Source organism: Sphaerodactylus townsendi, linkage group LG05, assembly GCF_021028975.2.
Source record: "Sphaerodactylus townsendi isolate TG3544 linkage group LG05, MPM_Stown_v2.3, whole genome shotgun sequence".
Taxonomy (NCBI): Eukaryota; Metazoa; Chordata; class Lepidosauria; order Squamata; family Sphaerodactylidae; genus Sphaerodactylus; species Sphaerodactylus townsendi.
The window spans coordinates 139,206,140-139,229,575 of NC_059429.1; the positions used below are offsets into that span (position 1 = coordinate 139,206,140).

The 23,436-nt window shown below is 60.0% G+C and overlaps 2 protein-coding genes across 2 annotated transcripts; one reads left to right on the forward strand and one right to left on the reverse strand.

Moving 5' to 3' along the window:
- Positions 1 to 724: 724 nt before the first annotated feature.
- Positions 725 to 17,811, forward strand: CCNDBP1 (cyclin D1 binding protein 1). The gene is made up of 11 exons (XM_048497971.1): positions 725 to 799; positions 1,292 to 1,556; positions 1,642 to 1,734; positions 1,890 to 1,957; positions 2,631 to 2,884; positions 3,198 to 3,258; positions 3,679 to 3,725; positions 4,799 to 4,898; positions 6,526 to 6,748; positions 13,012 to 13,058; positions 17,529 to 17,811. The coding sequence occupies exons 1-9, from the start codon at positions 725 to 727 to the stop codon at positions 6,574 to 6,576; spliced, it is 1,014 nt and encodes a 337-aa protein (XP_048353928.1). The 3' UTR covers positions 6,577 to 6,748; positions 13,012 to 13,058; positions 17,529 to 17,811.
- Positions 7,847 to 20,469, reverse strand: LOC125432843 (protein-glutamine gamma-glutamyltransferase 5-like). The gene is made up of 13 exons (XM_048496892.1): positions 20,394 to 20,469; positions 20,020 to 20,199; positions 19,072 to 19,326; positions 18,126 to 18,244; positions 16,254 to 16,382; positions 15,752 to 15,929; positions 14,434 to 14,572; positions 13,789 to 13,892; positions 13,448 to 13,687; positions 10,571 to 10,912; positions 10,321 to 10,481; positions 9,033 to 9,166; positions 7,847 to 8,101 (listed from the first exon to the last, which is right to left on the reverse strand). Exons 1-13 carry the CDS (start codon positions 20,401 to 20,403, stop codon positions 7,939 to 7,941), a joined length of 2,154 nt encoding a protein of 717 aa, XP_048352849.1. The 5' UTR covers positions 20,404 to 20,469; the 3' UTR covers positions 7,847 to 7,938.
- Positions 20,470 to 23,436: the final 2,967 nt, after the last annotated feature.

Below are 23,436 nucleotides of genomic sequence, written 5' to 3' on the forward strand. Positions count from 1 at the left end.
GGGCCCCGTAATAACTTTTTCTCACGGTTCTTGGGGAAATGGGAGGGGGGATTGTTCCTGGATAAACGGGGCAGCAGAAGCCAGGTTTGACAGAGCTGGCTTTTCCAAGCCAGGTGCCACGTTGCCTTACAATAAAGACTATTGATCATCGATCCAGAGTCAGCCTGTTGGTGTCAGGTTCGGGATCTAACAGTGTCTCAAGGGGTTCCCAAGGCCAGAGGCATTCAGAAGAACCTAAGAAAGAAGATTCGGAGGCCGTGTTGTTGCACCGTGGATCTCCCAAACAGACAGACTCCAATAGAATTGAAACTGGTTTATTGATTGGAGTTCATGTTACACCAAAGATCAGCTGCCCAGAAGGAAGATTGCTGTGCTCCCCCCCCCCCCATTGCTGGAAGGTGCACTGGGCAATCTCCCTCCCCTTCCCCAAGCTTCATCCTCCCCCCCCCAGGGTGGCGCCTCTCCCCCCCCCCCGGGAGCCCCCAGCCTGCCTGGGAAAGGGGGGGGTCAATAAGCCCATGGGTTCCTACACAGCCACGCTCCAGCACAAGTTTTTAGTACCAGCTGCCACCAGCAGGAAAAGGTCAGGATGCTGCGGACTCCCACCTGCGGGGGGGGGGGGGGGGGGCGCAAGGCAGAGAAGCCCAGCAGGGGCGGGTCTTGGCGGGCGGCTTGCCTTTCCCAGCCTGCCTCTGTGCGGGGATTTGGCTTCAGATCTGGCGCGATGCGCTCCCCTGCTGGGCCGGCTGCTGACTTCGGCGGGCCTCTTTGCTTACCTGCTAATAGAATCCCGTCTCCGGTACCGCGGGGGGGGGGGGGGAGCTCTTGGCTTCTCAGATCTGGCGTGATGCGCTCCCCCTGCTGGGCCGGTTGCTGCCCGGCGGGGCCTTTGCTTACCTGCTAATAGAATCCTGTCCCGGTACCGGGCAGGTGCGGTGGTGGGCGGAGTCCTTTTACCTGCTGCGCCCGTCCCTCGCTTGAAGCAGCCACTGAGGGGCATCCCTCGGCCCAGCCGCTGCCGTCCTACCTGCTGCGCCCGTCCCTCGCTTGAAGCAGCCACTGAGGGGCATCCCTCGGCCCAGCCGCTGCCCGGGGGGGGGGGGGGGCGGTGTCCCGTGGCCCTGCTGCTGCATCGCCCGGGGGCTGCCCGGGACACCCTCCCTTCCCCTCTACCCGGGAGACGGAGCCTGGGAAGGGGTCCGGGGCGCCCTGACGAGCCGCTCGGAGCCGCCACACAGCCCCTCGAGGGAGGGCCACCGTCACTTCTCTCCCTTCCTCCCTCCCGGTGCAGCTGCCCGCGGGGGGAAGCGCTGACGCCCCCTCTCCTCCGATGCCCCGCTGTTTTCGGGGGAGGGGGCCTCCATTCCCCCCCCCCCGGCCGTGCAGAGCCGGGGCGGGGGCCTCCCCGGACGCTCCTGGGCAGCTGGGCCGCCGTCTGAGGTCGGGCTCCTCCCGGGCTCGCTCTCCGCCGCCGCCCCGCCCCCCGCAGTCCACGTGCCCTGCTGCTGCTGCAGGCCGGCGGCGGCGGAAGCGCGGGGGAGGCGGCGGCGGCGCGGGTGGCTGGGAGCGGGGCCGCTGTCGGGGGGGCGGGGCTGCGGGGAGGCCTCCGTGTTTGCTGCCGGCGGTGGGTGGGTGGGTGAGCGGGGCCTGCTTGGCCGTCCTTCGGGGCGCTGGAGCGGCTGAGCGGGGCGGCGCGGACGAGCGCGGGGCTGGCCGGGCTGCCCGAGGCGGAAGGTGAGCGAAGGGACGGGACGGGACCGGCGCCTCCGCCGCCCTCCGCCTGCCTGGTCCCGCCGCAGCCCGTCTGCCTGGGCTCGACACCCGCCGGGGGGGGGGGGGGCTGCGGGGCGGGGGCGCGACTGACGGGCGCCTCTTTTGTGCCCGCGCAGGTGAGGCGGCCGCGGCTCTGGCCGGCTGGCTGGGCGCCGTCAAGGATGCGCTGGACGAGCTGCAGCAGGTGAGGGCGGGGCGGGGCGGGGCGGGGGGCTGCCCCACGCCCTTCACTGCAGCCGGGGAATGCTGTCCAGAGGGGGCCCACCCGGCACACTTCTTGGGGGGGGGGGCTCGGAGCCACAGCCAGGCCCTCGGCTCCGTGCCCTCCTGGGGAGGCGGGCGGGGGGGGGGTCCCTCTTCTTCCGGCCTCTTTTCCAGCATGGCGGGCTGTTCTCTGGGCGCGAGGGGAGCTCAGGGCGGAGGCAGAAGCGCTCCCCTCTCTCTCAAGCGCTGACCCTGAATTTCCTGGGCTCTCCCGTCTTCCCCCGCCCTGCCAAACAGATGAGCAACAGTTCTTTGCAAACGCATTTATTTTGAAAAGTACAGCCCCTTTAGGGGGAGTGTTATCAGTGGTGAGATTCAAATAATTTAAAAAACTGGTTGTTTACAAGCACCATTTTAACAACCAGTTCGGCTGAAGTGGTGCAGACCGCCTGGATCCCACCACTGATGCATTATACAGCCAAGCATCAAAGAATTACAAAAATGATTTGGATGCAGAGAATATTGGTGGATGCTTCCGTGTCACCCAAAACGTGGTGCGCTACCTGTGTGGTTTGCCACCGCTGTCCTAAAGTCCCTGGGCCAGACCACGGATCCCTGTTTACAGCCGACTTGCTCTGCACACACTTTCCCAGGCGCTGGCAGGAAGCAGAGATCCCCGCTGGGACGTCCTGGAGGAGGAAGAGGCGGCTTCCAGGGGGAACAGTGATGTCCGCTGGTCGGAGGTCGACCGTCAGCTGCTGGGCCCCTGCCTGGGGCTGGTGAAGGCGGCCAAAGCGTGCCTGAAGAAGTTGTTGGGGGCTGTGAAAGGCTGGGGCGCAGCGGACTCTGCAGAGCAGGTGGCTCAGCTGGAAGACCTCAAGGATGCCGCAAGTGGCATCAGCCCCAGGTGAGGAGGCTGGGCAAGCGCTGAGGAAAAGCCTTTGTGGTGCTGCCTGGGCGTGGGGAGCCGGGGTGGGGTCCACGTGGGCTGGTGGGGGCGGTCAGGTGCTCTTGGGCATCAGTCGCGCTGTGCCTGTTCCGTCCTCCCCCCGAGGAGCAGGTGTGTTTGGGGAAAGGAGCGGGTTCTTGTCCTTGCGCCCCGGATCAGGCTGCCGGGCAGCGTCAGGGCTGTGTGTGCGTGCAAGAGCCGGGAAGGTGCGTTTTCCCTGGTGAGCACCTCGACTTTTTCCTGATTTCTCTCTCTTTTTCGTGTTCCGCAGCGTGGATGAGTTGGTGCTCAGCACGTACCCACCGGTGAACCAGCTAACTCTGCGGCTGAACGTGAGTAACTGGCGGGGCAGGGAGATCCCATTTTGCCTTCAATCCGGGGGCCTGCGAGGGGTCTGGGCAGCATTACTTGCACCCTTGTTAGGTGCCCTGGGGCCCCAGACCCCATGCTGGAGAGTCCTGCCCCACAGACAGAGTGCGGAAGGGTCTTGCTTGTCCGTGCTTGAGTGGATCTGAGCCCTTGTGATGGGGCCAGTGGTGGTGGGACAGAGAGCCGCTGCAGGGGGCTCTGTGGGTGGCGCCGGCTCTCCACCCCTTCCTCTGTAGTCCCCACGTGCTGCTCCTCTACGGGCGGGGCCTTCAGGAACAGAGCAGCTCAGGAAGAAAATTGGGGACGCTCCTTTGGGTCGGAGCCGTCGTTTCTCTTCAGAGCGCACAAATCTTCCTTCACATCTGTTGCTTCATTTCCTCTAGGCTGCCAAGCTGGCTGCGGTGCTAAAGGAGACGCTGGAGATTGCCCGGTGAGAGCGCTGGGCTTCTCGGGGGGAGGGGGGGGTTTCCATAGCAGTTCCGGTGCCTTTGGGCCGGAGCAAAGCCTGTCCATTGGCCTGCGGCTGGGGGCACTCCCTGCCTGTTGCTGTGATGGATCAGGGCGAAGTAGGCTGACTGTTGCTGCCTGCTCTTGCCGGGGCCCCAAACACCACAGTTCCGTCACAGGCTGAGTTCAGGTCTATTTCCTTTTGTCTGCCCCGCACATATTGCGCTTAAACGTCCTTGGGTGTTCCTGATTCCCAAAGGGGAAGGGAGAGAGTAAAACATCCTTTGTCCAACTGGTTGTGGTGGGCTTTCTGGGGGGCTGTGTGGCCGTGGTCTGGTGGATCTTGTTCCTAACGTTTCGCCTGCATCTGTGGCTGGCATCTTCAGAGGTGTATCTCAGAGGGAAGTCTGTTACACACTGTGTCCAGAGACAGACTTCCCTCTGTGATACACTTCTGAAGATTCCGGCCACAGATGCTGGAGAAACGTTAGGAACAAGATCCACCAGACCACGGCCACACAGCCCCCCGGAAAACCCATCAGAACCAGTTGAATCCAGCCATGAAAGCCTTGACAGTACATACTTTGTCCACCCTGAAACAACTCCCAACGTCCAGTTTGAGCTTCCTACTGGTCCCCCGTGCTGAGTGGATGTTTTTGCCTGCCAGGATCTAATGCAGTGGTTCTCAGCCTTCCTAATGCTGCAACCCTTTAATACAGTTCCTCTTGTTATGGTGACCCCCAACCCTAACATTCGTCCATTTTACAGATGGAGAACACTGATGCAGAGTCTTAGGCGACCCCTGTGAAAGGGTCGTTCGACCCCCAAAGGGCTCCCGACCCCCAGGTTGAGAACCACTGATCTAATGGATGGCTCCCGGGGTAAATTGCCTCCCCCCCATGTCCCTCTGGCAGATATGCCATTGGGGGGTGGGGAAATTGGAGCCAGAAGCTGCAGGGAACTCTTGTGGGTGGCGCGAGGGGGTGGAGACCTCTTGTGGCTGGGAATGATTCGCTCACCTGTTCCTGACGCCCTTCTCTCCCCCCCCGTCCCCAGGGCCAGCTGTGTTTGCGCTCCCTCCGAAGAGAGCTGGGTGCAGTTCCTCGCTGGGGCCGTTGACCACAACATGGAGAAGATCAAGGGCTTCACCCAAGGGGTGCTTTGATGTGCTGCGGGGGGGGGGGGGCAGTGCTGGCTCCTTTCCCCACCTGGGGGGGAGCGGCTTCTGAGGCTGCCAGAGGGACAGGCGCTTTCCCCGTGGGGGAGGCCAGGCGTGAAGTGGTCGATCTGCCCTGCGGGGGACTGAGCTGTGACTGGCCCTTTGGCCGAGCAATAAAGAGCCGCTGGAGCCACGTGGGTCCGTTTTGTGTGGTGTGAGGCTGCAGCCGATACCTTTGACCTTGGAACACACGCACACACCCCGCCTCCCCTCAATGGACTCTGGGCTGCCTTGGAGCCGACTGTGCTGGTGTCCACCTTCCTTTTCTGACTGATGAGCAGTGGGGGGGGGGGGGGGGCTCTGCTGCCGTGCCCCGAGTTGCCCTGCCGTTCCGGAGGGGGCCGAGCAGGTGTTTTGTGTCTCTGTGCTGGAGCTTGGGGGGACCTGAAGGCCACAGTGCTTTTGCCACTCGCTTGATTTTCAACCCAGAAAGCAGGGTCGGGGGGCTGCCTCGTTCTGGGGGGTGGGGGATGTTCATGTTTGGACCTGCTCCCAGGTGACTGAGTTTTGCTTGAGCAGTTGATGAAGGGGTTGCAGGAAAAAACTCCACTTGTGGTTGTCACAGCTGCTTCCGGGGTGGGGGGGGGGGGGGTGGCGCTCCAGTGCCTTGCCCCTTTATCCAGGGTGCAGGGGACGGGGCTGGCTGCTCTCCTGGTTGGGGCTCCTCTTCCCCCCTCCCCCGACGGCCCTCTCTGCTGTGTTGCTCAGGAATCTGGCTTGGGGCGGGGAGAATGACACCGTCTCAGTCTTTCACAGGGAGCACCTACTCAAAGTTAGCAGTAAGGTTGCCAGAGCTCAGCTCCATGAACGTGTGGCCAGGCTGGCTGCCTGCCGAAGGCGTCAGATCCCATTTCGTGTGTGCTGAGCAAGCCCTCTGGTCAAACCGCTCTGAGCCTCCCCTTCCTCCGTCTGCAGTGTTGGGGGGGGGGTGGCCTGCTTGCTTCCCCTCCCCCCAGCAGACAGGCAGCTCTTCCCTGGAATGTGTCCAGAGGAGGGCGGCCAAAATGGTAAAAGGTTTGAGATCCATGCCTTACGAAGAGAGGCTCAGGGAGCTGGGGATGTTTAGTCTGGAGAAGCGAAGGTGAAGGGCGGACATGATAGCCAGGTTGAAATATTTGAAGCAATGCCACATGACAGAGGGAGCAAGCCTGCTGCTCCAGAGACTAGGACCAGGAGTAACAGGTTCAAGGTGCAGAAAAACTGATTCCACCTAAACATTTGGAAGAACTTTCTGAAGGTAAGGGCTGTTAGACTGTGGTTGAGTCTCTTTTGGAGGTTATTAAGCAGAGGCTGGATGGCCATCTGTCAGGAGAGTTCAGACCCATGCTGGTGAACCTATGGCACTCCAGATGTTCATGGACTACAATTCCCACCAACCTGATGGAAATTGTAGTCCATGAACATCTGGAGTGTCATAAGTTTGCCACCACTGGTTTAGACTGTGTGTTCCTGCATGGCAGAAGGTTGGAGCGGATGGCCCCTGTGGTCTCTTCCAACACTACGATTCTAAGAAATGTGGAATGCTGCCACTAAATTCCTTTCTTTTTGGGTGCTGTGGATCCAGGAATACGGAGTCCGCCTCCTTTGCTTCCGCTATCATAAAGCGTCCTGCTGATGTCTAAGACCAACCCTGCAATGCCTGCTAAGTCTTGAGCCCGGTCAGCCCTCACGGGGCGTGTCCTGCCTGCATATTTTGGCAAGAGGTGCAGATATCCCGCTGCCAGGTGGATTTCCAACCTTTCCTTCCTGAATGGGCACCTGAAAAGTGTAGTTGTCCAACCGCTCAGGTACATGTTTTCCTGCTTCTTACACCTCCGTTTTTCTCATGGACACATTCTCAGTTTCCTTGCATCCGACTTCCTGTTTCTTCAGAGGGTTTCCCCCCAGTTATGCACACCTCCTGCCCTCTGTGATGGTCAATTCAACATCTCCCAGCTTTACATGAAGCATTTCTCCTGACTACTTAAACCAGAAGCTTTTATGCTTGGTTAAAAATGGAGTTGTGTGGACAGATTTGGACAGATTTATGGAGGAGAAGTCGATTTATGGCTACCAATCCTGATCCTCTTTGATCTGAGATTGCAAATGCCTTAACAGTCCAGGTGCTCGGGAGCAGCAGCCGCAGAAGGCCATTGCTTTCACCTCCTGCACGTGAGCTCCCAAAGGCACCTGGTGGGCCACTGCGAGTAGCAGAGAGCTGGACTAGATGGACTCTGGTCTGATCCAGCTGACTTGTTCTTATGTTCTTATCAAACTGACCATTAGGGGGAGCAAAATGCATGGAGAACTGATCTCCCCCCCCCCCCCAACAGTTTGATGCGAGGAAACTCAGAGTGCCTGTAAGCCTATTGCTGAGCGCTGGAGAGGAGTGGGTGTGGCCTGCAGTAGCCTGGTGAGCCCCTCCCCCCCCCCCTGCTTGTCTCCCCCCCCCCCATACGGTCCTGCTGCTGTGGGAGCCTGCTGAGTGACCTTGGGCCAGTCACACACTCTCTCAGGGGTCTGCAACCTGCAGCTCTCCAGATGTTCATGGACTACAATTCCCATCAGCCCCTGCCAGCATGGCCAATTGGCCATGCTGGCAGGGTCTGATGGGATTTGTAGTCCATGAATTTCGGGAGAGCCACAGGTTGCAGACCCCTAGCTGCTTCACGTGGTGGTTGTGAGGATAAAATGGAGGAGAAGCACTTTGCAACCACTTGTTGAGAAAGCCGAGTTACGAATGAGTCTGGGCAAGAGTTCTTTGCCACCCGCTGTCTGTCTGTGCCAGCTGGACATTAAACGGAAGGGAGCCCCCTTCACCTCCTAGGAAGGCGACAGGCAGCGCCAGGGGCCGCCACAAGGGGGCACTGGCAGGAAGCGCTGGAAAGAGGCAGCTCTGCAAAGGGTTGGTGAAGGTGCCAAGCTTTATTGGGGGGTGGGGGGTGGAGAGGGAGGCCAGATGCCCTTTACGGTGTGTGGGGTGTGGGAGTCTCTTCCTCTAGGTGCCTCCTGGGCGGGGGGCCACCTCCAGCAGCTTCCACCCCTTGATGGGGGGGAAGTGGTCGCTCGTGAGGGTGACGTGCAGCTGCCGCGGTCCACTCTTGTAGGGCGTCACCTGGACCTTGAGGCTGCCTTTCTCCTGGGCGCTCAGGGAGCCCAACCTGCGGGGGTGGGGGGGAGGCAAAGCGGGCAAGTCATTGCCGGGTGCCAGCTCTGGCGCTTCCCTCCCAGTGACCCTTCCCCAAACCAGTCTCTCACCCCCTCCCCAAAGCAGCTGCAGCCGCCCCTCAGGACTTCATGCCCTCAAAAAATACCCCACCCCCATGCGCCTGGTGGTCATTTGTCCAAAGCTGAAAATGTATCTGAGTGGACAGATCACGTGGACTTGTCAAGTGGAAGGTTAGCAGAGACCCAGAAGCCCACCACGGGTTCTCCCCAGACCTCCTGCCCCCACCAGTGGGGAAACCAGTCCTTGGAGCGGGAGCGGAGCTTCCCTTCCAGGCTTTGGAAACCTTCGCTTGAGCCCAGGGACGTGGAGGGGGGGCTCCTTCAGGAGGGCCAGCCCTGCAGTTAGCAGAAGTGCTCCCCAGTCCCTGTGGGGCTCCAGGCAACAACTGATCCTTGAGCTCATGGGGAAGGCGTGTGTGGGGCTGCAGGAGGCTGGGAGCGGAATGCAGGACAAGCTTTATCTAGGGCAAGGGTCTTCAAACTATGGCCCTCCAGATGTTCATGGACTACAATTCCAATCAGCCCCTGCCAGCATGGCCTATTGACCATGCTGGCAGGGGCTGATGGGAATTGTAGTCCATGACCATCTGGAGTGCCAAAGGTTCGCCACCACAGATCTAGGGTAACCAAAAGCTTAGGGTGGGGCTCTCCCCCTTTTGCAGCCTTCTGGCCATTGGATGTCTTCCCCCCCCCCCATCCCTGGGCAGGGCCCTTGGCTTCCCTGGGGGGGTGAGCAGAGGGGGCTGCTGAATGGGCGACCTGGCAGAGGCCCTGGAGGGAAACCACCAGCCTCCGTTGGCAGGGCCAGGGCCTTGCCAAGATTTCCTCCTGCCCCCCTGCCCCTGTGGCCCGGCCACTACTCACTCCACCACAGCCTGGTCCTTCACCAGCCCGCTGCCTTCCAGGGTCAAGAGGCAGCCGTCGGCAGGCTGGGGCAGGGGGTTGACGAATTCCACGTGGAGCGGGAAAGGCTGGTGCACCACCACCGGGGCCAAGACCTGCGCACGAGAGAGAGAGGAGCCCGTGGTCAGCCCAGCCACCCCTTCCTGGGCCGAGGGGGCAGGGGCGCAGGCAGGCCGGTGTTCCCCTGGGCTGCTTCCAGAGTTTCACAGGGACAGTCAAAGAGCCCCAACCTGACCCCCCCACCCAGCCAGGACAGGGAAGCAAACCAGGCTGGCACGAGACGCTGCCGCCGGTGCCCAGCGATCCTGCTGGGGTTGAGGGGCCCTTTCCTAATCCATCCCAGACGAACCAGAATGGCTGGACTTGAGTCCACCTGCACCGGGGAGCCCAGGGAGAGCTAGAGGGCCAGGAGCGCCCTTCTTCCAAGCTCAGAGGGGAGAGGCTGCCAGGGCCCTGGGGAAGGGGGCTGGCCCCGCAATCAGAGCAGGAGGAAGGCTTCATTCGAGGGGGGGGGGGGGCGGCCCTGGCAGAAGAAATGCCGGCCGGCTGCAATGCGGATGGAAAGATCAGGTTGCTGAACACAGCTGGAATCTCTTCCAAGGGCAAACAGAGAAAGGAGAGGCTTGACTTTAAAAGCCAGCATGATGAGTGGTTTACAGGGTGGGACTAGAACCTGAGGAGATCCAGGTTCAAATCCCCGCTCTGCTGTGGAAGCTGACTGGGTGGCCTTGGGCCAGCCACACGCTGTCAGCCTAGCCTACTTCACAGGGTTGTTGTACGGATCATAAAACAGAGGAGAGGAGAAGGATAGAAGAATCCCCCTTGGGGAGAAAAAGGGGTATAAATGAGCAGATAAATACATGGACGAGTGGTCGGCCTTCCCACAATATGATGTGTGGAAATTGGCCTCCCCAGCAGTGCCCTTGGAAGGAGCAGAATCATGAAAAGGATCCAGAAGAGCTCCAGAACAGCGCCGGCCAGTTGGCCTGAGGCCTCTTCTGGGTCAGCGGGTGGGACTGGTGACCAGCGCATCATAGCGATGAAGTCTCAGCCTGCCTGGCCCAGTTGGAGCCAGCATGACTGGGTCTGGTGCAGCCAGGCTCCTCTAGGGCAGAGCGGCAGGGAGGGAGCCCGCCGCCCCCCTGCTGTGACTGGGGCTCATGTCTCTGCCAGGAGCCCTCTCTTCCCCTGCTGTCCCACAGCTGAGGCGCCCCCTCCCTCCCTCCCTCCCGCCGTGCAGGTGGCGTACGCTGAGGGTCAGGGTGGGGTTGGTCATGGTGATGGTCTTCTCCACCAGCGTCTTCTGCCAGGAGACATTCTCCTCCGCTATGGCGATGACCTGGACTTGCCGGTCCTCTGCCAGGTGTGTGCCGTACTGCCCGTATGCGATGCGCCAGGACACACTCTTCTCTGCAAAGTGAGTGTCAAGGTCAAGAGCCTGGCCGGGCAGGTGGGCGGGTGGCCAGCCCCAGAGCCTGCTGGGTGAGCCCCTTGCTCACCTTCTTTGGGGCTCAAGGAGAGGTAGTGGGTGTCCTGCCAGAAGGGGGGGCGGGGGGTGCCATTGTGCAGGACGGGCTGGGTGCTCAGGCTCAGCTTCACCTCCTTGTGGGCCACCTCCAGGTTCTGCGCCAGCAGCATCAGGTGAAGGTCCTGCCCGAACTCGGGGTTCTCCACCAGCTGGATCCGGAGAGCGAGCTGCCCTTCCGCCGGCGCTGCCAGGTCCCCCCTGCTTGCCGCAGCGGAGTGCCTCCTGCTCAGCTCTTCCGCTTCAGGCCCTGCGGCCCCTGTGCCTGTCCTGGCAGTGGCGGCCTTCAGGAAGGCCCGGCGCTCCTCCACAGAACCTGCGGGCAGACAGAGGAGGAGGAGGAGGAGAGGAATGGCTGCCTGCCCTGGCTGATGCCGAGTGGGCCTCGTACCCCGGCCTCTCCCCAGCGGCGCCTTCTCCTCCAGCCGGCCGCCCTGCTCACTTGCTCCAGGGGCGTGGAGGGGCCCTGGACTCTGCACCGCCCAGAATGGGGAAGGGGTATTCCTGTGTCATGAGAGCCAGCGTGGTGTGGTGGTTAAGAGCAGGGAGACTCTAATCTGCAGAACCAGGTTTGATTTCCCGCTCCTCCACATGAGCGGTGGAGTCTTCCTTTCTTTCCCATTCTGCGCATCTCTCCAGACTCCCGTTGCACACAATGCTGCTCTCAATATTTGGCTCAAGGATGAGTCCTGGTTGGCATTTACTCTCAGTCCCTGCCTTTCTGCACCTACATTGGAGGCTCTGGGGTGTTGTGGGCAGAGGCATAGATACAACGGGGACATCCGGGAACAAATGTCCCAGGCACCCACCATTGGGGGAACAGAAAAATTTGGGCTCATTTCTATATTTTTTGGGGGTATTTTTAGTGTTTTTATGTTGTTGGCCAGCAGGTGGCACAGTTTTTAGGCTAGTGGCACCAAAATTTCAGGCTATCGTAAGGTGACACTCCTGATGATACCAGCCAAGTTTGGTGAAGTTTGGTTCGGGTTATGGACTTCCAAAGGGGGCACTCCCATCCCCATTGCTCTGCAATGTAAAGAGCTAATAGTAGATGGGGCTACCCTTTTGAGGGTCCATAACTTTGGACCCCCTGAACCAAACTTCACTAAACCTAGGTGGTATCATCAGGAGAGTCTCCTGAAGATAGCCTAAAATTTTGGTACTGTTAGCTTAAACATTGTTCCATGGCAGTCACCCTCAAATTTTCCCCAGGTTCTCTCTTTAAATCCTCCCCCTTTGGAGTGGATTTAAAGGGAGAATCTGGGCTCCCTAAATTAAAAAACATTGAAAGTATCGTTGAGGGCTTTCACAACCAGATTCAACTGGTTGTTGTGGGTTCTACAGGCTGTGTGGCTGTGGTCTGGTAGATCTTGTTCCTAATGTTTCACCTGCATCTGTGGCTGGCATCTTCAGAGGTGCATCACAGAGAGGAGTGTGTTATAAGAGAAGTCTGGACACAGAGTATAACAGATACACCTCTGAAGATACCAGCCTCTGAAGATACCTCTGTGATACACCTCTGAAGATACCAGCCACAGATGCAGGTGAAACATTAGGAACAAGATCCACCAGACCAGGGCCATGCAGCCTGGAAAACCCAGAACAACCAACATTGAAAGTGATGCTGTTTCGGGGTGAGGGAATCCACCCTGAAACAGCATCATTTTCAATGTTGTCAAAACTAGGGAGCCCAGATTCTCCCTTTAAGATGGATTTAAAAGGAGAATCTGGGCTCTCTAGTCTAAACAACATTGAAAGTGATGCTGTTTTGGGGTGGATTCTCTCCTTTTAAGGTAGATTTAAAAGGAGAATCTGGGCTCCCTAGTCTAAACATTGAAAATTATGCTGTTCCAGGGGGGCTCTCCCCCCCTCGAACAGCATCTCTTTCAATGTTGTTTAAACTTGGGAGCCCTGAGTGTGTTCAGATGTATGTGTTGGGGCACGTTCTATAAGGTGATGGTGATTTTGAGATGACCTGGTGCAAAAAACATTGTTTGGTCGTGGTGGGGGAGGGTGGCCACCCATATGGAGGGGGGGCGCAAAACTCAGATTTTGCCACAGGCTCCATTTTCCCTAGCTACGCCTCTGGTTGTGGGGTTTCCGGGGCTGTATGGCCGTGTTCCAGTAGCATTTTCTCCTGTGGCAGATGCCAGCCACAGATGCAGGCGAAACGTCAGGAGAAAATGCTACTGGAACACGGCCATGCAGCCTGGAAACCATACAGCACCCCAGTGATTCCGGCTGTGAAAGCCTTTGACTATTGTGAAAGCCATGAAAGCCTTTGACTGGGGGCTCTGCTGGTCGCGTGGGCCTGGGGCTGGCTAGGGTGGTCCGGCCATTAAAGCAGCAGAAGGGGACCAGGGAGATTGAAGAAGAGGAGTTGGTTTTTACATCCTATTTTTCTCTACCTTTAAGGAGCCTCCACGTGGCCTCGTCCCTCCCCAGAACAGACACCTTGAGAGGTGAGTGGGGATGAAAGAGTTCAGTGGGAACTGGGCCAAGATCGCCCAGCAGGCTTCCTATGTAGGAGCAGGGAAACAAATCCAGTTCACCAGGTGAGAGTCTGCTGCTCATGTGGAGGAGAGGGGAAACAAATCTGGATCTCCAGAATCCCTGCTGCCTCTCTCCCCGGATGCTCGTGGCGTGGGGCCAGCGGGGCAAAACCGGTTCTTGCCTTGGCCCCCACCACTGCTGACAGGGTGACCTTGGGCCAGTCGCAGGTTCTCAGCTGACCGTCCCTCACAGAGGATGAAATGAGGAAGCGAGAGGCAGGCAGGCAGGCATGGTGGGCCCAAGGAGGAGCGAAGGGTGGCCAACCCCCCAAGAGAGGGGTGAAGAGAGAGAGAGAGACCTTCCTGGTGCTTGTAGGCGCTGGTGATGTCCTCTCGGTCCTGACTGCCCAGGCGCTTGGTGCTGATGTGGTTCCCGATGGCGCTCGTATCCCAGTTCAGCTTCTCTTTCCTCGTCCCAGAAAGCAGCCAAGCGACACGATCCGCATTCACCATGGAGTACACAAAAGGGGCGTCGTAGCGATGCTGCACGTCTCCTTCCCGGATAGCCATGACGGGGGCCGGGCCGCAGCAGAACAGCCCTGAGGGAGGGAAGGAGGGAGGGAGGAGAATAGGAGGGGGGGCTAGAGCAGCGGAGGCAGTGCTGAGCCCCTCCCCCCTCGGGATGGAGGTGGACACTGACCGTTGCTGCGTTCCTGGGGGGTGGCATCCAAGACCTGCCAGCCACCGTACCCTGCAGGCAGGTCCCTCCGTGCCATCCAGCACTCGTTCCACACGTGGAAGTTCCTGCAAGGAAGGGAACCCACAGGAGACGGTTTCTGGAGCAGGTGGGGGCTGGGGCCGGTCCGAGGCTCTGGGAGGCGGGATGGGAAACAACACGGCCCAGGAGCTCCTTGAACCCCACAGCCTAGGAGGCCAGGAGGCGGAGCGGGTGGGGGGCGCCCCAGTCCTGAGCGGCTTTCCCTCGAGGGGGGCCAGCATGGGCCATATTTCCATCCGGAATGTCCCAGGGTCTTGTGGGGGTGAAGAAAAATTCCTTTCCTCTGCGAACTGGAAGAGCTACGGGGTCCTGGGGAGGGAGGGGGCATGAAGGGGAGGGGCCTCGATGGGGCAGGGCGTCAGACGATTAGGGTCCGCCCTCCAAAGCAGCCGTTTTCTCCAGGAAGAGAGTTCCTCAGGATAGTTGTGTGGGTCTGCAGTGGGAGTGCTGACTCCCGGACCCCCGTACAGATCAATGAGACTGCATAAGGGGTAGAAGCCCTTGAGATACCTTCGATCGGCAAAATGAGTATTGAGTCTGGTGGGGAGGTTTGTGCCGAATTCTTACCAAACGCTGTCCTTGCTCTCCCGGGGCAAGAGTTCGCCCGTCTTGTCATAGAAGACGTCAATAATCAAGTTCCCGTCTGTGTCGTGCCCCGAGTTGAAATTAGTCACCACGCGGGACGGGATCCCAAGGCACCGCATCACTGGGGGCGGGGGAGAACAATGAACCACCGAGGCCCCTCCCCACCCCCCCACCCAATGGCTGTCCCCAGCAGGGAGGGCCTTCCTTTTCCCACTGGCCTCGCCTCCTCTGTCCAGCCCACACGGGACACTCCTCTGTTCACGCTGGCGTGGTTGGAAGCATCGCTGATGACGGTGGGCATCTCAGAGTGGGCGCAGCCAGTCTCGCCACCCGGGCAGGTTCCGAGGGGGGCACTTACACTAGCCCCCCCCCCGAGGCAAAATGCCGTGTTGCCATTTAAAGACCCACATTGTAAAGGGAGAAGGGATTCACGGGCCCCCAAGGTAAAATCAGTAGCCCATTAAGTACAGCAAAAGGCAGCATGGTGTAGTGGTTAAGGTATTGGACTGGGATCCAGGAAAACAAGGTCCAAATTGCCATGCGAACGAGTCGCGTTGTCCTGGGCTAGGGTTCCCAGAGGCTGGCTAATGTCAGGAAGGCATCCACTTATTCTTGATGCTCCTTGCTGACACTAATGTGGGCTGAGTTGGGTTACCTGTGATGACCCCCATTCTTCTACACCTGGGCAAGGAGAAATCATGGGGCCTTCTACCTTCCTCTAATGGGGTATTGCCTCAAATGGCAACAAGAGCCCCTTTTCTCTCCTTGCCCCCTCCCCAGCTTTCATTCTCAAGTAAACCTTTAGAAGTCTGGCTGGATTGAGAGGACTCAGCCAGGAGCGGCAGCATCGCACAAAGGCCCAGTTGCCCCCCCCATACCTGCCCCCCCCACACACACACCAGAGATCTCCCACCAGTGTCAGGAGGAACACTCCCAGCCTTGACCCTGGCCAAGTTTTGGGTGGGAGACCTCCAAGGAATACTAGGGGCGCAAGATGGAGGCAGGCAACGGCAAACCCCCTCCTCGCGTCTCTTGCCTTGGAAACCCCACCAGGGGGCGCCACACGTCAGCTGTGCCTCAGCAGCAAGAAAACATTTAAGTACAATACGGATATAGCAGAATGTTGACCAGAAAGTCCAACAAGATCACATCTGACCCTGGATTAGGAATCAGCTCAAAGCCGAGGGGCCGCCTCAGCAGGAAGCTGAAAGGGACAGTGGAAAGGGCCCCCGTCCCTGATTCTCAGCCCACCCCCACCCCGCCCCCCACTCCCCGAGAGTGGCAAGGGGTGCTCCCCAACCTGTGCACATCACACCCGCGAAGACCCAGCACTGCCCATATCTGACCGGGCGGCCCCCACTGCGGTGCCACTTCCGGAGGATGGCCACGCTGCCGCTCCACTCTGTCGGGCGGACCCCCCCGGAGTAGTCTTCGCTCCAGTTGCCCTGCAGGACCCCGTTGTCATCGTTGCTGTTGACCTGGAAGGAGGCAGAGTCATGAATGGAGGGCCCTCCGCCCTCTCTCGGGGCCCCTCCTCCTGACCTGGGGCAACACACCTGTGCCCACCACACAGGGTGAGCCAGAGCCACGCCCCCTGCCAGGGGAGGCAGGGATGGGCAGCTGCACCAACACCCCAGCTCTGGGATGTGGCTGGCACGACCCCTGCCCCCCCCCCACTCTCTTCCCCCTCCTGGCACCTGGCCAGTCCAGCGCCTCCAGTCAGGAGGGGGGCCAACTACCCCCCTCAGCCAGGAGGGAAGGCTTGCACGGTGGTGTGGGGAGGGGGCATCGGTAGCTCTTACAATTGCACTCAGCACCCGACTGACGTAGGCTGCGCTGCTCCGCAGGGAGCAGTCCCTGGCCGGGTCACGCAGGTAGTTCAAGTTTCTGTCCAGGAGTTTCAAGCAGATGTCTATGATGTCCTCCTCAAACTGAAGAAGAAGATGAAGAGCTTGGATTTATATCTCCCCTTTTTCTCCTTCAAGGAGACTCAAAGGGGCTGACAATCTCCTTGCCCTTAACCCCCCCACCACCACAATAAACACCCTGTGAGGTGGGTGGGGCTGAGAGAGCTCCGAGAGAACTGTGATGAGCCCAAGGCCCCCCAGGTGGCGTGTGTTGGAGTCAGCAGTGTATTTGCCTGGGTTACACATGTCCCCAGGTGCAACTAATCTGGTCACATGGGGGGCACAAAATCAGCCCCCCCACATGACCAGATGCCTTCCGGCCCAGGAGCCGCTGCACCTGCGTGAGTTTCTCTTGCCCTGTGGCTGTTGGGCAGGGAAAAGGGGCTGGCCAAGCTCTTACTCACAAGTAAGGGCTTTTAAAAGTAAGCACTTACTTGTGAGTAAGCCCCGCGATTTTCTCTTGCGCCCCAGCTGCTGGGCCGGGAAGAGGGGCTGGTCCCAGGCTCTTACTCGTGAGTAAGCGCTTTTAAAAGTAAGCCTCTTCCCGACTGGCATAAAAAGCACTTACCTGCGAGTAAGAGCACTTTAGAAAGCGCTTGCGAGTAAGAGCCGGGGCCAGCCCCTCCCCCAGTCGAGCAGCTGGGCAGGAGAAAAGTTGCGCTGCGGCTGTTGGGCCGGGAAGAGGGGCGGGATCCTGACTCATGAGTAAGCATTGCACGGCGTGGCGTCCTGAGGTGTTTTTGCCTCCAGACGCCATGTGGCCCTCATACTCCACTGGTTGGAGTACACAAGCTAATCTGGTTCCCCAGTTCAAGTGGCAGAGTGGGGACTCAAACCTGGTTCTCCAGATTAGAGTGCCCCTGCTCTTAACCACTGCGCTGCTGCTGCTGGAGGAGGAAAGCCCATCTGCTGGGGCCGCAGGAAGGAATCCCATATGGGGCCCGACTCCCTGCCCCGCCAGGAACAATCCAGCCTGACATCGAGGCAGGAAGAGGCAGGGGGCCGGCACAGACTGGCCATTCCGGTCACAGGGAGACTTCCTGGCAGACCACGGAGGTGGAGCAGGGACAGCCCATGCCCAGCAACTCTGCTCCAGCCTCACAGGCCGCTCTTGGCCCAGACATCGCAGCCACGGTGGCCCGTGTCCAGTTGCCCCCTCTCTCATTTCAGAACCATCCATCTGAAGGAGAAAGCCGTGGAGGAGCCGGACTCCTGCATTTTACACCCCTCAAGGGCCGCTCTGCTGCTCGGCTGCTTCCAGGGGCATCCCCTCTTCCTCCAGCCTCCTCCTGCCGGGGACTGAGGCATCGATGGCTGGAACAAAGCGTGCACGGTCTGTACCGCAGCAGGAGCACGCAAAACAGGATTGGGACCAGTGCTGTTGAGTTTGTATCAGCAATGATCGGGAATTGGGGGGTGAGCAATAAAGCGGCAAAGTTTGCCGGTAGCACAACATTATTCCAGACGGATGGTGGAAACCCCAGGAAATGACAAAGAGCCACCCTGCAGCTGCTCCGTCCTGCCTCTGCCTCCTGCCCTTCCTGCTGAACAGAGACTCCACGAGTCCCTTTTCTAACTCCTCAGGCATCAGGCCAGAGTATGATCTTGGCCACCCGGACACAAACGTTGCCTTCCTCCTGGGCAGCCAAGAAAGGCCAAAAGAGGCGGGGAGGGCCGAGGAGAGTCAACGGGCATTCAGGGACCCCGGGGGGCAGGCAGGGCACGCAGCCAGCCCCAACCCAGAGTCACCTGCCGGGCTCCAAGTACCTGTCCATAATTCCAGGGAGACGGCAGGATCCTGTCCTTGTTGCCTTGGTAGATGATGCCGTCTTCGTTCATGACATATTCCTGCCTCTCCGGCTCGCTAACCAGGTACACGTCGTCCTCTGAGGCCGTGGGATGGAAAGAGGGGTGTGTGCGGGACCCGCCTGTCCCTCTCACCAGCATCCCCTCCAGCTGCCTTTGAGGGACCCCAGGCCCCCTTGCTGGGAGGGCTCAACCCCAGAGAAGTCAGCAGCTAGCATGGCGCCCCCCCACAGACACACTGAGACCAGGGGCAGGAAGCCTGGGGGGACCGGCTTGTTCATGTGGCAGGGCTTTGGGCGGTGGGGAAGAAGCAAGGTGAGCCCAGCTGCCGTGGAGCCGCTTGGCCTTCTGTGCAACGGGTGGTCCCTTCCCCGCCTGGGTCAGGGGGGTGGGGGGAGCCTCCCTCTGCCCGTCTGGTGTCTACCGGGCCAATCCTCCCCAACCAGCCCTTCCCCTACAAGGGAAAGACTCACTCCCCCCACAACTTTGTTCTACAGTGTGAAAAGTTCCTGTGATAGGCCCCTGCTACTGCTTGACAGGTTAAGGGCCACGGGGATCCCTATGGCTGCCCCCCCCCCCCCACCATGCTGAGCCAGTCCCAGCACAGGAGCCCACTGAGAGGCAGGGGGTGGGAGGGGCCCGGCTTGGAAGACCCTCCCCCGGTCATTTCAAGCCCTTTGATGCAGCCACCAGTCAGACCTTCCTCCCCGTGGCCAAGGTCAGGCACTCTTCCTTGCCGCAGAGGAAGTGGGGAGGGGCACCCTGGGGGCCCAGCCAGGGACCGTCTGCAGGCAGCCCTGAGAAGCAGGAAGGCTGAGGCCCCACCCTCTTCACCCCGAGGGGCAGCTCTGCCCCCCTTTGCCGGCCACAGACCAGCCGCCCCCCCAGCAGCGGGCAGGACGCCTACCTGGGCACCAGGCATTGAAGAGCACGACAAACTCCCCCAGGAGATACGAGGCCACTCGGCCGTAGCCGGAGTCGATGTGGATCTTGAGCTGGTAGCGCCCGATGGGGGCCCCTGCTGGCACCAGCACCCGCACGTCCGTGGAGCGGGAGCCGTTGGAGACGTGGCCAGCACCCCAGACGCCGCCCCTGCCGGTGGGCTGCCCCACGCCCAGGAGGAAAGCGGCTCGTGTGCCAGACTGCCGCTCCGGACGGGGCCCTGCAAAGAGGGGCCCTTTTGATTGGAGGGGCCACCAGGCCGGGAGGGGGCTGCAAGATGGCGGGTGGGGAGGGCAGAGGGCAGGGGAGAGGCTCCCCAGGGGCCCAGCCGGGGCAGAGGGATGCCCACCCGCCACAGGCGGAGGCCCAACGGCCTGTGTGAATCAGCTGCCCGGCCGCGGGTCAGAGCTCAGGGCCAGCTGGCCACTCCACAGGCCGCGGGCACCTTCCAAGCAGTCTTCCCACCCAGCAGTGCCTGCCAGGGAGTGGAGCGCCACCCTAGAGTCCCAGGAGGACCCTCCAGGCAGGGGAAGGGCTGGGCTGGGTGGCAAATGCCAGAGGGCTCTCCGCAAGAGGGGGTGTGTGTGTGCGCTGGCTCCTTCCCAAGCTGGAGGCCCCTTCTGCTCACTGTGGGGCAGGCACACATGGGGCACCCCTGCTCTTTTTGCCCCCCTGGCCCCTGTGAGGTAGGAGAAGTGGAGGCAATCTAGGCAAAGATTTGAAGGCCAGCGGGCACACTGCCAGCCTCCCCTTCCTCACGGGCGCAGGCGACGTCCTCGGAGGAGGAGAGGGAGGGCAGAAGGGGTCCACTCTGTGGGCTGGGGAGGGCAGCCCCTGTGGAGCGTGGGGTCCCCAGCCCTGGGAGGGGCTGCGGGTGGTGCCGCAGGCCAGAAGGGTCGGTCTTCTCACTCACCGGTCTCTGCGATCAGGTAGACGGAGTCCGCTCCCGGCTGGTAGCCCCTGGGGTGGAAGTGGAGGCAGAAGTCGAAGTCCTGCCCCCTCCTGACGATCAGCCGCTGGGTGCTGATCTCTGCCGTGTGGTGCCGCAGGTTGTTCCTGGGCCTCAGCCAGTCGATGGAGGCCACCTGCAGTCCTGGGGAAGGCGCCCGGCGTGGTGGGAACTCAGCAAGGGCTTCCCTGGGCCTCCTGGCCCCGAGTCCCCCCACGCCTCTAAGCCCTGCTGCTCTTGCTCAGCACAGTGCCGGGGGGGGGGGGAGGTGCTCCATCCGCTGCCCCCATTTGGGCTTGTTGTCGGGGGCTGAGTGGCCGCCTCCCGCAGAGACCTACCTGTGGCCATGATGCTGCCTCTCTGCTCTGCCTCGAAGTGCCTTGGGGCTAGCGGTTGCCGGCAGGTGCCAGAGAGGCCGGGTGTGGCCCGGGGGCATGACCATTTCACTCCCCCCACTGGCTCACTCACCAAATTTCCTGGCACCGAGATCGGCTTTCGGGTGGGGCTGCAGCCCCGGGATGGAGAGAGTGTGTGTGCGTGGGGGTGGGGGTGGGGTGGAGGCCTGGAATGGGAGGGGCCCCGTGAGAAAACCTGTCCTTCAGGCAGCCCTTCAGGCCTGCCCTTTGCTTGCTGGCTCTCTTGCTCTGCCCCGCCAGGGAGCCAAGACCTTGGGCTGAGAGACAGGTGGGGGGGTGGGAGCTAGGAGGAGGGGTCCCGGCTCCCCCACTGCAGCCAGCCTGTAGCTGTGGGCCCTGGTCGGGGGTCTTGGCCGCCCTCCCGTTGCTCTTCTCTTCTTTGTGGCCATGGAGGACGCAGGCACCTGCTGGAGCAGGACTGAGCACGCCGTCCCCTCGGTGTGGGACTGTCCTGGTGCACTGTGTCAGCTGCAGAAAGAGGAAGCCCCATCAAGTGCCCCCTCCCCCCACCCAACCTGCATCCTGAGCCAGAGCCCCCCTCCCCGTTGCCCTCCTCCCCCCTTCCTCCAGGGCAGCAGACTTGGCTGCCCCTTCCTCAGTGCAGCCATAGCTAAGAAAAAAGGGGCTGCGTTAAAGAGGGGGGAGAGGGGGCAGCCCCCCATCGGATATTTCCCAGCATCCTTCAGCTGCCACCGTTCCTTTGCTCTGTAAAGGCACGGCTCACCTCCCTCTTTGTGCAAGCATGCCATCATGCCATCATGCCTGAAACACATTGCTGGGGGGGGGGGCAGCAGGCACCCATAGGACTCAGGGCCCTGCTGTGCCCTCCAAGCAATGGGCAGGCGTGGGGCTTTGCCACAGGCAGGTCAGGACTAGCCCAAGGGGCGAGTCTCCCGTTCCAAGAAAGGCTGAGCCACCCTGCGGTTTCTGGCTGTCGTCTCCCCTCCCAGAAGAGAAGCTCTTCCTTCCTTTCTTTCTGCAAAGGGCGTGGTGCGTGCTGATTCACCTGTGCCCCCCCGCCCTGTTCCTGCCCCTCCACCTGGGCCTTCCTGTTGCCAGCCAGCCAGAGTTTTCTTTGCAAACGTCTTCTGAATCCTGCCGTGGGCTGGTCCGAGAGACAGGTGAACGGGCCCGGGGCGGGGGGGGTCAGAGGGAACAGACTAATACACGTTCAATCCACTTTCACAATTGTTTGCGAGTGGATTTTGCTCTTCTGCGCAGCCTGCAGAGTGCATCGAAAGTGCATTCTTCTGCATGTGCGGAAGGGGCCTCTGTGGAATTGCCTTCATGTCAGGCCTGCTTGGGAGCTCGGCCCGTGGACTCAGAAAGCCCCGTCGTCTCTGACGTGAAGGTGTAAGCAGACTAGATGTGGTTGCCTAATGACAGAACGAATGTTACACCTCAACACACCTTTTCCTTGAAATCTCTGGTGGCAAAATTTAGGCTGCAGACTGCTTGGGGCAGACCTGTCTTTTGTGGCTGCCAGTCTGCAAAGTGCTGATGACGTCAGCGGTGCCTTTTGCCAAGGGATTAGAAGTTGGAATCCCACAGTTGGGGCCCAGCAGGCGACGGTGGCCCATTGCTTGGAAGTCAGGAGACAAAAGGCGCAGAGACATTCTGGCTCAGAGAAGAATCCGGCCTTTGTGGCTGGCTTTCTAGCTAAGCCCAGCTAAAATTACACCCAATTACAGCTGGGTTCTTCCTGGGAAATTGTCCTGTCCTGTGACCTCTGTGTGTGTGTGTGTGTGTGTGCGTGCGTGCGTGCGTGCGTGCGTGCGTGTGTGTGCGCGCGCGCGCGCTGCTTGGGCCCTGCTGCGCTCCTCCTGTCCTTCCAGCCCCCTCCACAAAGGCAGCCGTGCCAGGAATCCCCCTCCGCACTGGCATTTTGCAGGCTGGCCCTGCCAGAGACTGGAACGCCACGTTGCCAACTTGTCCCGCCAAAGGCCTGTCGAGAATCCATGTTTCCAGCTCTTTCTCCTTTGGAAGCTGGGAGGGCTGGACTGGTCTGGTCTGAAGGGGTCCAGCGCTGCATGCTGAATGTGGCAGAGAAGGAAAGGCCTGCGACGCACAGCAGATTTCCGTGGGTTCTGCCCCTTTGTCACCTCGTGGCCCCTGTGCAGAGGCGTAATTCCAAGGGGGGTGCGCATGATGCTGTGGGGGCATGGTGGGGGCATTCTGGGGCGGGGCAGGGTGGAGGATGCACAAGTGCTCTGGGTGCTTTCCCTCCTTGCTCCGCCCTGTGGCCCCTGTGGGTGGAGTCAACCGGGGCTTTCTCTTCGTTCAGGGTCCCACCAGGAATCAGACTGGCACCACAAGCTGAAGGAGACAGCTGTTTGGAGGTTGGTCCAGATGGCCTCTCAGCGCCGCAGGTGATATGTCCTGTGCTACTAAGTGTGAAGTGATGCACCCTGAGGCAGAATATCATCACGTGAAATATATACACAGTGTTGGATTTTCAACTGTCTGAGGTCAACATCGAAAGAGAGCTTGTGGGTTATAGCGAACAGCTCGAGACAAATGTTGACTTTTCAGTGCACACAAGTGGTGAAAAAGAGAAACTCCGTGCTTGGATTGGAAATGTTAGGGAAAGGATTGAGAATACAGTGGTCGTGTGCAGCTATGGAGATCCGGGTTCCTGTTATCTCAGAAATCGGAAACCTTTAAGGGGGTTTCTTGATTTAAAAAGGGATTGCTTCTGATCACTTTACATTTAAAAGAGATGCTCAATTGCAGTTATAATTTTGTTATAATTTCACAATTCAAAGAACCATTGACTGGACAGTTGGTTTGCATGTTATTGGCCATTGGTTATTTCCAAAGTATTCCTGGTTATCTCCAAAAAGATGCTGCAGAGATGGAAAAAAGCACAGAAGAGGGCAGCTCAGACGATCAGAGGCCAGGCTGGGAAGAGGCCTTTTGGTTCTGTTTGTCGGATTGCCAGCTCTGCGGGAGGAGCTACCTGGAG

Excerpts from the sequence above, each read along its gene's own strand:
- LOC125432843 (XM_048496892.1), bottom strand. Across the intron at positions 16,383-18,125 it reads CTCCCTGGAATTATGGACAG|TTTGAGGAGGACATCATAGA; the intron begins GTACTTGGAGCC and ends CTTCTTCTTCAG. Across the intron at positions 9,167-10,320 it reads ACCCCACCCTGACCCTCAGC|GTCTTGGCCCCGGTGGTGGT; the intron begins GTACGCCACCTG and ends TCTCGTGCGCAG.
- CCNDBP1 (XM_048497971.1), top strand. The coding sequence starts at position 725 with ATGCGCTCCCCTGCTGGGCCGGCTGCTGACTTCGGCGGGCCTCTTTGC. Across the intron at positions 1,557-1,641 it reads GGGAGGCGGCGGCGGCGCGG|CGGGGCCTGCTTGGCCGTCC; the intron begins GTGGCTGGGAGC and ends TGGGTGGGTGAG. Across the intron at positions 4,899-6,525 it reads TCAAGGGCTTCACCCAAGGG|GAATACGGAGTCCGCCTCCT; the intron begins GTGCTTTGATGT and ends CTGTGGATCCAG.